Here is a 13709-nt window from a genome sequence, read left to right as displayed (position 1 = left end):
TTTTTCCCCTCACTGCCAACCTCTGTTCCCCTAGGGTAGGGAATATCCCCCTTAATCACCAATCACCAAGAATTAAAACAGCTCAATCACCAATAACAAAAAATATATTCAGGTCAATCACCAAGAATTCCTGAATCACATTTCATGCAGAATATTTGGCTCAAATAACACATCACGCTCGAAAAATAAGGCCAATCACGCGGAACGCAAAATGTTTTCCCTAACCTCTTCTCCCCCCTCCCTCTAATGTACAGAAAGCAAATTATAAGTAAGACTAGTTCAAACTCCTCTGTGCAGTGTTTCTAACAACCTCCAGGTATATATGATGATCAAAACCATTCTTAATTATATAACAAGCTACAAATGTGCCTCCTGTCTGTGTTTTTTTTTCCTGCCACATTCGAGCTGACCTCTGTCTCTCTCTGGCAGACTGCAGATAAAATTCTTGCATAATTCTGTTATTTTGAGATGGCTGTTTAAGGTGCAAGAGTGAGCAGAGTCCCACACAGTTGGAGGTAGTAGTGAGAAGTTGGCCAGAAGTTACATTTACACAGAAAAAGAAGACAACAGTCGTAATACAGATAATGCTATATTTTTTGTAAACACATCTTGTGTAAAAATGCTTGCCAAAACTTGCTAAATAAAATAGGAGCTACTGGTGGTGCATAGTTATAATAATAATAAGTGTTTAAAAGATGAAAAAAAAGGCAATTTATTCTTCCTTTTAATATCAGCTATACAGTACATTTTTAAATATATACTTTTGATTCTTCTCTTCAGCTAAAATAGAAAAACCAGGTGGTAAATTGCTATCTTAATTAATTCAAGTTGAACAGCTTGGTGGTCTTTTAAATTTATTTATAGTACATGATGCAAAAAGACAGAGGAAAAAAAAAGTTACCCATGGGTTGGTCTTTTATTTTATCTTACACAAATAAACAATAGGCAGCAACGAAAGTTAACAAAATAAAATCCACCAATTGTCTTGTTTAACATCCTCTGATATTCAGACAAACACCTTACATCAGTTTTTCAGTCACATAAATTGCCATTGCTGATTAATTTTACCTGAAACTTACTATTCGTATCTGCTGGTACAATTAATCCATCTCTTCATAATCCACCCAGCAAGTTCATATTTCCTTACCTTAATAGCTAATACGTAAAAGAGCCATCAAGTTTTACGCTAATCCCTCCCACAAACTGACGCATACACCAGTTTTCCTACTGTTACTATTTTTTTTTTTTTTTTAAGTGCAGCTTACAACCAGACACAACCTGATGTTAAAATCTGACTTTTAATCTGCACTGCAAAAACATCTGCCTGTATGGTTGACTTTAATCCTTCCACCACAATCTGCTGGTAATACTTACAACTAAAAAAATATGGGTCTTCATTGTTATATCCTTACAACCACGCTCAGGTAAATGCTACTGCTTTTACATTTACACAGTATGTCCAGTTTGGTTGAGAACGAGAACAGTCAATCAAGTCCACGTCAGGGTCAGTTTCTGAGGATGGAGACAGTGCTATAGGATACACCAAGCTGTCACTGAACCTGTTGACTTGACAGACTTTTAGTTCTACTTTAACTATGATACTACTGCGACCACTGTATATATATATATAACACAAACAGGGGCGGATCCAGAGATATTTTCTGACAGTCTTCCAAATTATCTTTGTTGAGCCAACTTCCAATTTTTGACCGTCTTCCGACAGAAAAAAATAGATACCCGTCAATGTAAACTTGAAAATCTGACCGTCTTCCGGAAGACCCAGAAGACGGCCTAAATCCGCCCCTGACAAAGACTTTTCACGGCTCATATGTGACATTCTTTGGTCACCACAATTCCATGGTGCTCATTTGAATTACAAATCCCGGCTGCCTGGAGGTCACTTGTTTAAATGTCTACTGTGGCTAGAAAACGTGGTAATTTGGTTGGCTTTAATTTGGAGCATAAATATCATGTTTTTCTTTGTTTGAAAGTGATCAATTCTTCATCATAATGCACATTTCTAATGCAATGAAATACATTTATAGATATAGATGCAGTGACATGAGCAATGGAGCTGTAATCATGACTACTGTGAAATTACCAGACCTTAGATATTCTACATTTTCCAGTCCTAGCTGCTGATTAGATTGTGATCTTCCAAACAGTGGACTGAGGTGAAGTGGAATGTGAAAACAGCCGCATTCACAACCAGACATAGGCAGGATGTAGTTTAACTGATGCCAGGCATGTTCACAACCAGACTAACTTAGGCAGGGATAGGTCTAACCGTTGTTTTCAGGCAACAAGATGCCACTGGGACCCGTTATTGTTATTATTTTTTCTAACCAGGGATCCAATGTAAGGGAATGTTGTGGTTATATGACACCAACTATTTCAAGTGTATGTCATTCCAGATGTGAACAGAACCACTGTTTTCATATACCACTGTTACTTGATAGATCATACTGATAAAAATTTTAAGTAGAATTCACCTTTGGCAATGGACAAAGAAAATGTACCAGAACATGGACCAAGACTAGCATCTATGAGGCAAATAATTTCAAAATCAATCTCTAAATGTAGTAAAACCTTGAAAAGGATGCTAAAGCAGCACATCTTCAACACAACTAACCTGTGCATTTTACAGAGAAGAGGAAAAAATTTCCAAAAACCATTAACATACAGTAACATCCTCATCTATAATTCATTCACTTTATGTCCTTACATTACAAGGACGTAACCCTAAAACAAGAAATTGTCTTCTATTTATGGATGCCATTATCCTCATGCAAGGCATGGCAGGGGAAAATCTTGAAACATTTGCATCCATTGGTTGCAGTTGTGGGCAGACCATTGCTTTGTGCACCTGGATATTGGAGGGGAAATTATGACGCAGTTAACTTTTATGATGACGGCGGTAAGAAAATAAATTCCCCCTCATTTTTGTGGTTGCTGGAAAAATTTGTCGCAGCATGCAAATTCCAGGGTAGCTCACTTTAAATGGACACAAGGTTTACATGGTGGCTGCTTTGGAACATTCTAGTTCAAACAACTTTTGACTTTAGTTTTGTCAGATTAACCTTTTTTGTTAATTTTTTTTACATTTGATTTTTATTCTACGAAATAAACTAATGAGGAATCATTCTATTATTTTGTTTTTCCTCAAGACAAATATGTCATGATGAAAGTATATTACAACATGGCAAGTTAAACAGTAATCAAAATTGTAAATTCTTTCAGGAAAATAGAGCTTAGCACACAATAAATTAATAAATAATAAGCAAAATGCACCCAACTATACAAAAACAATGTATTTTCACTCCAATCATATGATAAAAAATTTCACAAGTAAATAAATGAAACAGGAGTAAATCCTTAATTTAGAACTATTTAATTTTCTAGTCTTGGTAACTAAAAACTGTCAAAAAAGGAAAGGTTAAACATCTATATATTCTGGCCACACAAATAAATATATATGTCTTGCAGATGAAAACAATCATAAAGTGAGAAAACAGTGAAAGGGAAGCTGATCTCAAGTAAAAAAGGAGAAGGGGATAGAATGGAAGAGGGGAGGGGCTTCTGATTTTTGGCCTGGAAGGGGGAGGGGTAGACTTTTGATATTTGGGCTTTGGACTGAGAGGCTTACCTGCAGACTTTGGTGAAAACTTGTCCCTGTGGGCAGCACATACTGCCAATAACCTGTAGCCAAGGTCAAGGTCATAACCTGGCTGTGCTGCAACTCTGCTAACAACCTGAAAGATACAAATTACAAATAGCCAATATAACCCTTGTATCTTTTTTATTACCACTTTATGTGGTTTAAGCATTAATTGATACGATGATATTAACCAACTGGCAGTCAGTTAGACAAGTGGGCTAGATCATGCCTTGCGTGTACGGTAGGCACTCTGATCACAACCAATGAATAACCAATAAACATTTGCTGAGCACGAGTCACATCCTGATGAACACAGTGAGATTGAACTTATGGCAGTGTGGCAGAGTGATAAGCAGGGTTAAAATACAAGACAAGACAAAACTGAAGTCTCAATCTGCCAATAATGCTGACCCCACTCTCTCCCAAACCTCATGAAATCTTGTTCAATTTTAGGAAAAACAGTGAGACTTTGGCAATCTCGGATGACTCCCGTTACAATATCCTGTTACCACACACCATCACAACTGTACTGGAAATGGGCCTGAAGCCTATCATTAATTTCAGAATAAAAAATTAACAAAACCTCATTCAGGGTTACAGCGAAACCTGATTAATGGTTAATATTGACAACAAGATAAGACTCTGCCAAAAAGCTGTTGGATTCCAGCCTGAATGTCCTTAAAACTGTGTGCCAGACTCACTGGAAAAATGCCAGCAGTTTATATTTATTTGCTGTCATCAATATCTGTTGAGCACATCTTAATTCTTCTCAGGTTATATTTAATGGTATTTTGCCATGATGCTATAGCTAATTTTAATTGTTTAATAAAAATCCCCCTAATTCACAGGTAAATTTTGGCATTACTTCCTTCTAACAATAAAATACATAATATTTAAACACACTAACTGCTGTGATAAATTTTGGTATTGCTTATTACAATTACATGTAATGTCCTATTCTACATGTACAGGAGGTTAATATTAAAGGGATAATAACTCTTCATTTTGGCCAAAAAATGAATTTTCCTGGGGTCAAAAACAATTTTCCCGTACTTGCCAATGGTTAATGAATCCATTTTTACATTCAAAGTTAGTCCCTGGTTTTTTTCTAAAAAGTTTGGTTTTTTGTTAAAATCTCTTAAGAGATTATAACAGAGTATAGCCATCAATGGAGGTCACGTGGTCTGAAGACAAGCTCAGATATCAGAATAATAGCTTTAACTGCTGTTTTTGTCGTAAAACAGAATATATTATATTTCTTTGAGTTATTCACAATGTTTTTATTGTGAAATATAGACCTCATATGAAGACTTATTATCCCTTTAAATTAACATCAAATTAACAGGAAGACATATCTGGAAAAAACAGTAAAAATACTCAAAGGAGTTTTTAAATATTTAATTCAACCTCCCTTTATTTTGTTGGCACCACAGAGTTAAAATTCCCAAGTGAACAAACAAGTGCAGGGAAAAGTCATTCACCAACTGCACATAACTCCTTGTATTTCTATCAAAACAAAATAAATTCCAACTAAACTAGTTCTAGGAATTACGCAAATTTATGGGATGGCAACTTTGTAAACCTTGGCTTAGACCCAATGCAGAACACATTCTTCCTGAACTGATACTGGAGGAGATTGTGGCAGTTGAGATTTCTATGAGGCAACCAACACAATCTCCTTACACACCTACACCATCCATTATAAAGTACTTGTTTTAACATTTTTTTTACTTAATTTGCATGTCTTGGTTATCTCTGCTTGAAATGAAAAAGGCATGTGTCATGGTTATATAATCTTCATCATGACATGCAAGGGAAAATTCTTCTCTAATCGAACAAAGAGATGTTCGTGATTGCATTTAATTCTTCTGCGGCAGTACGTGAGCAAGGCGGTTGACTATAAATTCACAATAGTCTTAACAGTTTGCACTTCATGAGAATATGATATGCCACAAGGTGAATAATATCAGACTGATTTATAGGGGGAATTACCTTCCACAAATCATCCCCCTAGACTATGTGTCAGATGGGGCCAAGTGACTGGGAATGCTTTGGAATTTTTCTCTCTCTCTCTCAGCATCCAACAGACTAATGAGTAATGAATTTCAGCTGGGTAAAACGCTTTATATGGTTGTGAAAAAAGTGAAAAGAAACATCATTGCTTCTTTATGGATCATCATTTCAGTAAAAAAATTCTTGAATATTTCCATTTCTATCAGGATCCTTTTGGTTTCTTTCTAGTATGCACAGTTGATGTCAACTTGTTGGAAAAGACTTCATATGAAAACCAAACATTCTTAAAAATATGAACTAAAACAACACAAGAGCCCAACACCAGCTTTTTCCAAGTTTTTTTTTCGTCTTTTTGTTAAAAAAATGAGAATTTCTTTAAAATGCTTGCTTTTTTCTATTTTTTTTTTGTCTTCTTGTTCAACAAACGGGAAGTCTTAAAAATCTAATTGAAGGTACCACAGCCGCCACCAGGAGTCGCCACCTTCCACCCCTTCTGACCATAAATCAAAAGTCAGGTATGATTTTGGTAAACAAGGTTATCAATTAATTACCGTTGAGCAGTAAAAGCCAGGTTGTTTTGTTGCTGTGTGCATTGCATGTGGGTTTCAAGACAGGTAGAGAATTCACTGGTAATTTTCCCACTAGACTGTTACGATAGCCTGATCATCTCCATGCTACCACCTTTGAAATAAATCAACATCTCTCAACTATGTTGTTTGGCTGCAGCAACCTGGCTACAATCATAAAGCCATTCATCATGTCACTCCACGGCTAAGTGCCGCAAACACCAGCATTATCTGCTCCCCTCTGATTCAATTAAGAAGGTAAACCGATTTGCTTAACATGTGTAGGATGATCTTTCTCTCTGTCTTTCTCTCTCTCTCCATACTCCCACTTTCATATTCCACAGTCTCTGATCTCCTTTGATTTGCTGTGAATATTTCCCAATTAACCATCCTGTTGGTTTGCATTGATCAGCTAGAACTCCCTAGACACCGTGACTTCAACATGAAATCACCGTCTCCTAGGTGTTCAAGTCAGACCAGTTATATTTGGTCCCAGAATCTAGTTCTACCTGTGCTGGGAATAGCTCAGTGCCGGGGTCCATCTCAAGAAATATTTATTGATTTTTGACCATACCATTTTTGGGGAAATATTCTTTAGTTCTGACTAAAGCTGGGGTGATTTTTTTTGTTGCTAAGAGTAGATTTTCAGGGCAAAATCATGGGCGCATTTTTTTTTTTTGTTTTTTTTATGTCAGCTTTGTGTAGAACCAAGTTTGTACAAAATATTTTGTGCATTAAATGTTTTTTCTTCAGTTTTACTATCTGCTTCATCATAATAAGACATCTGGCAGAGTTAAAAAAAATACACTTGCAGGAAGTTCAGATCAAGCAAAAGTTGCCAAAAAAATACAGACAGAGCACTAAACTTTCCAGAAACCTCTGACTGAAAATTGCCTTAGTTGAATACTCAAGATATGTAAAAAAAAACTTTGCTAGGAAACTAAGAAAAATTGCTGTGAAGCCTCTCACAACAATTTCCTTCAAAAACTCTCCAAGCCAGAGATCCAGAGTTTCCAGCAGCATCTCGCTGTGCTCTCGGAGGTATGTAGTAAGAATGAGCCGAGGCCAAGGAACGGCATACCTAGCCCTAGTTACCTGATTAGTAACAGATGGGAGAAAGATGCGCTATGTAAACATCCAGAGTCAGTCCTATGAAGAGAAAAAAAAAGAAACTTCTGGGCTCTAAATACACGCATAGGCCAGCCAGCTGTGAAGTTACTTAGGTGGGCTGTTGTGGTTTTGTTTTGCCCATATGAATATTTGATCAATTTTTTGATGAGGGTTGATGAAAATGGTGCTTTGTGTATCTGTTCAGAAGTTTGTGCATGCATGTGTTGCACGTGTCAGTGCATGAGTATATGCATACGAGTGTAAGAACATATTCTTCTTTTTCCAAGATTTAAAATAAAAAACAATTCAGCTGAAATCAATATCTGATTTTCAAAAACAATGTATATCAAATCTCCTCACGCATTAAGAAAAGTAGTGTCAGTAACTGAATAGATTGGATTGTTTTTCGCTTTGCTACGCATAAGCAACATTTTCTCCGAGATTTGATTTGCAAATGCTTTTAAACAGCAGGAAGGAAAGGGATGGGCGCAAGCAAATCGAACAACTGCATATCAGCAGAAAAAACAGTGTCAACTAACAGCATCAGGACACAATATTTCAATTACTTAATCAGCAATAATCATTAAGAGCCTCAGAGATGCATCTAATATGGCTCTTTTACACAGCCTCATGCCCACAGGCCTTTAATCTAATCTATGTAATTGCTATGCAGAGTGGGTAACCTATGTAACTGGAACCATCTCTACTGTCCATGAATATTTACTACCTGCTTCTACAGCACAGGGCATCTGTACACCAGTGTAGTTCTGATTCAGGTGAAACATTACCAGTATTACACTGTCCCCCCATAAATAAATCATCCCCAGCTCCTGAAGACTTTAATAGCCCATTTAATCGCAAGACTACGGCATCTTTTTTACATTTGTCTGCACTCACCGCTGTGAAATACAGATCAAGGAAATACAATATTCATCGTTTGGGGATTATTTTAAAGTTAAGCACCACAAATAATTTTTGTGCCAGTCAAGTATGAAACCTGTACCCCTCCAACAGTATGGGGGCGTCCCAGGCCCTGTGCTGGGGTGACAGCCACACCGGGATTTATGCCAGTTGGAGAAAGGTACAAAACAATTAAATAACATTCCACACTTTTTAGAGCTAAAACCATTCCAATTTTACTTTATTGACAGGTGTGTGTGTGTGTGTGTGTGCGTGTGTGCGTGTGTGCATGTGCATGCACCAGAATACATTTTCACGATGAATCTCAAGTTAAAGGCATAAAAGTGAAAATTAAAGGTGTAAATACCGCATGAACTATATTTTGATCATGTATTACCATCCATGACCAATGTCAGCTTCACTCAGTTCCTTCAATTAGACCTCTATATCCAACCATTACCATAATCACTTTTGAAATTAGTAAAATCCATAAACATCTCTCAACATAGTGCATTTTTTTTTCTATAAAACTTTATAGTTTGGTTAAATGCTTTAAACATCATATTCAAGTCATTTCAAGGTTATCAAACATAAATCTTCCTTTGTTATGATAATAAAATTAGAGCATTATGTGTTTCACCAAACTGCTTGACTGCTGGGGTAAGTTACGATATTTCCCTTTTAAATATTCCTGGTGGTAAACTAAGGTTAACAATTCCTACTCCTCCTCCTCCTGTGGAAATATCCGGAAACGGGAGGGTCAATATCAAATTGAAATTCCTACGGTTCATTTATACCATTTAGAGAGGGAAACAACAGCTTAAATATTGATTCACAGATTAATCATGAAATAATAATATCTGTGCCATCTAATATCATAAAATCTGCAAAACTTATTTGCCAAACTGACATAATAATACGATCGATAGTATCTTGTAAAGCTATAAAAATGTGAAATATCTGCAAAAGGCACTCTATGGCTATGTGTGACTTACCAAAATGCAACTACCAATATACACTGTAAACATCTTTTCAATATACCATCATAATTTTTGAGGTTATAAACTTTTTATGTGGCACTTAGCCTCTAAAATAAACTATGGTAAAAAGATGAGAAAACTCACCGTCAAGCAGCCCATAAGGCCTTGTTCAAATGCTCGTTGGAATGCACGTGCATCAGAGCACCACTCTAGAAGTTCGCGAGCAGCGTTCTGAAAGCCTGCTGGATTGGCAAGGTGCTGCGAGAAATAAAAAAAGAGGAGAAACATGATAGAAATGTTGTGGTAAGAACTGCAACAAATTCATGTAGACATTGCTTAATTACAATTTCACAATGCACCTTGTGAAGGTTTACAGGGCTGAAATACATTACAGCTGCAGAACTTTTGATTTTCACCTGATTTACACCAGAAGTGAATGTCTAAATTGTACAGAATATATGTGAATATGTGAAGAGTACTAGCCTCAAGTCTGAACAACACTCTGTGACTTTTATCAGATTAGGATTGACTCTTTCTCCTTTTTTGTCAAATTTCTCAGTGTTTTGTTGAAAGATACAGTTATCAAAACCTCCAAGTATTCCGTGTCCTATTAGTTTCTCCTAAATGTCCTACACACTCCTTCTTTCTTAATCAACTCCACAATGATTGGTTTCAATCATGATGCTTTTTTACACTTGAAATGGGACTCGCCTACATATTTATGGCTGAAGTAATCATCTTGATTTTCTGACAAACTGCTTCTCGTTGCCATTTGCAGTGGAGCTGGTTCAACCTTCATAGCACAAAACCCTCCCAAACAAGTTTCTCTCATTTTGCCCACCCACTTTTATGATATTATCAAATCAACTTAAAACTGCATAAATGACAAAAGAAAGACATCACGGAATGTAGGTTTGGTGAAGTCTGCCATGGGCAATTCATAAAAGGAGAGAAGACTCATCAGCAAGTGTTCACTATGGACCATCACAGTTGTTTAGAGTTTAAATTTGATAGACAATTATTTACAGCAGCACACTTTAAGAAATGGTTTGTAAGTTTATGTACAAACACAGTACAATATGGCATGATAACAATACTTGTAAAACATTATTAAAATATTAATGTAAGTGGATTTTGTGTACATATGAGAGAGAGAGAGAGAGAGAGAGAGAGAGAGAAAGAGAGAGAGAGAGAGAAACATACCGTTTTTATGCACTGTAGTCTGTCATTGGTCTGTTGAATATGTCTGTCCATCTCATTCATGGTGGTGAGTGTGTGCGGGTGCAGGAACACTCACACTGGGATGCCACGGACACACCCAAACTAGAATGAAACAACAAGAATACTTAACCAGAGGAATACTTAACCATTTTAAATTGTGATAAACATGTTTCTAAATAAATCTTATATGGAAATTGTACTGTGTCAACTGGCAATCACAAAATCAGTCTAAAAACTGAAAATAAACAGGCGATCAGAGTGATTTACAATATAAGAAGAATACAGCAAGTAAAATTTTACTTAACGAGGTATAAAAGAATAACAAAAAATGTGCAAATATAATCAATCTGCAAACCACTGCACACTTAATCCCTTGATACCAAATATAGTGCATGTTGTGTACCACATATTAGCTTAATCCATTCCTCTATCACCTATAGCCCACACATACACATTGTCACTTTACTTGTGAATAGTAAGTGCACACACATAGTAATAATAGAAATACCTATCATATGGCCTAGAGATAACCCAACTGTTACAACTTCACAACACGACTAGCAATAATAATTTGAGTAAACATATTGTTGGCCGCACCCTATAAATCATTCAAGTCCAATTTTCTCTGAATCCTTCCAAGTGAGTAGTGCACAGTAAATTTACAATGTTGCTAAACCTCTAACATTACTAGAACACATAACATACATTACATGGGCTTGTTTTAACCTCAGTCAGGCACACACCACCAGGTAAAAGCTCAGCTACCAGACTAGTACAGCCAGTTTTGTTTCAGTGTTTTGTTTTCGAGCTCAGGGGACTGGAGTTAAAGTTAAATGTGTTTAGACATATATCCCAAGTAAGTGGAATGATAATGGGGCCTCCATGTAACCAGGTAGCTCAGCTCCCCATAAAAAGTGTGGTTTCAAGTTGTCTTACCATCCCCTCTCCATCTTATGACAGTTCTAGGAGGAGAGATAATAGACTGAAACAACTTTCATAACTAGTTCCAAGCAATCCACGTAAATATTCCAAAGGCAATAAACACTGATAGCACATACACTAACAGGAAGCTGAACACAAAAGCACAATTTCCAAAGGTAAATACAACTTCAGCAAAGTCAGCCTTGGCAGTGATGAATTCAATGATGTCCATCTTTGCACAATCATCCATGTTATTTTCCTCCTTTGTGTTATCATCCCACCTGGATGTAACACAACCACCCACAGTAGAAAGAGAGAAATTACTCTTATGTGTCAACCTCCATGGTATCTGAGATGTTCTTCCTCAAATACAGCACATAACTGCATGATCACAACAATAGTCAGTAGTGTTAAGACAGTTCCTTTTCATATGACACCTTTCTGTAAGCTGTCTGAGATACAATATGCATCCTACATGTCAAGCAACTTTGAATGTAAACTGTTCTCTAAATTAAAAACACTACTGTTGCCTTTTCTTTAAAGTCTAATTGGGTTACCAGAAACTTACCTCCCACTAAATAATCTAATAGCACCCATATGAAGCAAATAACATTAATACTTGACTGGCAAAATATAAATAAAAATAAATTAAACACAAAAAAATTGCCCCTTCTTGTTTGGAGCATTGAGCCTACCTTCACATTAACAGATCAAGGAGCTATACATCCTAGTATCACTTTTAAGGCTTTTTTTGTCTCATATCTGAATTTCATGTAGCTGACTGACCTGGCCTATCACAAGTGCAAAAAGTGCATATCATAACACATGGTTAACTGAACAGTTTCATCCTCCTTGTCAAAGGAAGTCTGACCATCTTCCTTCAGTCACCTACCACTGGTAAGATCTCTCCACCAGGTGTCCTTCCTAGAATGCTATATACATGCTCTCCAGGCCACCTGAAGTGACAGGCTACTTTTATAACAAAATAATTTCATTACATTTGACCTGCAGGCAAAATGAAATATTAACATATCATAAGCTACTTGTACATGGAGTGACTTATCCAGGCTCGTATGTTGTTGTTTTTTTCTGTGTGAGTTCTATAAAAAATGTAAACCTTCTTTTCACCTGGGGAAAAAGCAATGTGTTCTGTCATCGTTGGAATAAATGCTGCTAGACAAGAATGACTCGGCAGAATGTATAGAATTATTAACGATAACGGAGGATTGAATACAAAACATTTCTCTGACAAAAAAACTGGTAATGGCATTTGTAAAAGAGGCTATGACTCCACAAAGTTTTTATACCCTACAAGTGTACATAGAAATGTAGGACTGATAGGACAACACTGCTAGGATAATTAATTTATCAATTACACAGGCTTGTGCAAGCTATATGTGGTAGGTATCTCCCCAATTCCCTCTAGGCACAAAATATATGTAATCATCTACATGTGTATAAATTAATGACAAGATAGCCTGATCCATCCATACTAGCTTGATTTGATACCAAGAAAAACGATCAAAGATTCAACTCTGATAACTCCAACCCAAAAAATATCTTAAAACCAGTTCAAAAAGGTTCAGCTGGGTCACAATTTACCAAGAAACAAAACTCTCCACGATGTCTAATTTATTACCTCTTTTTTTCTTTGCACAATCCCGACGCTTTATCGATTAGCTCATTAGTGTAAATGTGTTCAATTTTATAGCAAGTATACACAGGGAGTGTTGTAGAGTGTGGCAGCTTCTCTATGCCTGGGTGTAATTTCACAACTAAGTGATCACATTCACAGACCAGGTGTTAGACAAGGAACAGAACGGAAAGTCAACTATCCCTATCACTTTCTCCCACTGCAGAGAACCTGCAGTTCAAACTGTCTGGTTTGTTCCATCTGGGCTTCACTGGCCTGCCTATAAACTAGCAGCGAATCCACTCCCACAAATTGAAGAACAAATATGCCTTAAGTGCTGAGATGACCTTTTTCTCCGAGTTCCTCTCTATTCAATGGTGTATTAAATAAAAGCTTTAAAGACGTCACTGTAGCTTTTCCCTCCTGTACTTGATTTGGTGTCAAATATAACTACAATAGAACAAGATTAGAATATATTATGGATTTATGTGACGTGTATTCCCAAAGCTGTGAGATATGTCAGATAAGGTGGGAAGCAGAAAAAAAAGCTAATATGTTATAAAATATTATAAAAAATAGTGCACAAGAGCTGAGAATATGGTTGCCATTCTCTGCCACCAAATAACGCAGCACTGCCAACTCACAGTCAAGAATCAATAGATAAATGTCCATAAATCATTCAGCAATAATGAATAAAAATAATCTTG

General features: G+C 36.5%; 1 protein-coding gene across 5 annotated transcripts in view; it reads right to left on the bottom strand.

The window, feature by feature from the left end:
• LOC106154100 (zinc finger MIZ domain-containing protein 1) overlaps positions 1 to 13709 on the bottom strand; it is a 101796-nt gene that overhangs the window by 23517 nt on the left and 64570 nt on the right. For 4 of the 5 annotated variants that reach the window (XM_087006548.1, XM_087006549.1, XM_087006551.1 and 1 more), the window contains 3 exons: positions 10431 to 10550; positions 9372 to 9485; positions 3647 to 3752 (listed from right to left, as the gene is read on the bottom strand). In XM_087006548.1, the coding sequence (XP_086862674.1) occupies positions 3647 to 3752; positions 9372 to 9485; positions 10431 to 10490 (280 nt within the window). In that variant the 5' untranslated portion in view covers positions 10491 to 10550. Of the gene's footprint in view, positions 1 to 1374; positions 1620 to 3646; positions 3753 to 9371; positions 9486 to 10430; positions 10551 to 13709 lie in introns of those variants that run through there. The other variant, XM_087006554.1, reaches the window with a different exon arrangement.

The sequence above is a fragment of the Lingula anatina genome, chromosome 2 (assembly GCF_051362555.1).
Source record: "Lingula anatina isolate TDL-2025a chromosome 2, LinAna3.0, whole genome shotgun sequence".
Classification (NCBI taxonomy): Eukaryota; Metazoa; Brachiopoda; class Lingulata; order Lingulida; family Lingulidae; genus Lingula; species Lingula anatina.
The sequence above is the reverse complement of the archived record's forward strand: the minus strand, read 5'-3'. Positions and strand labels throughout refer to the sequence as shown.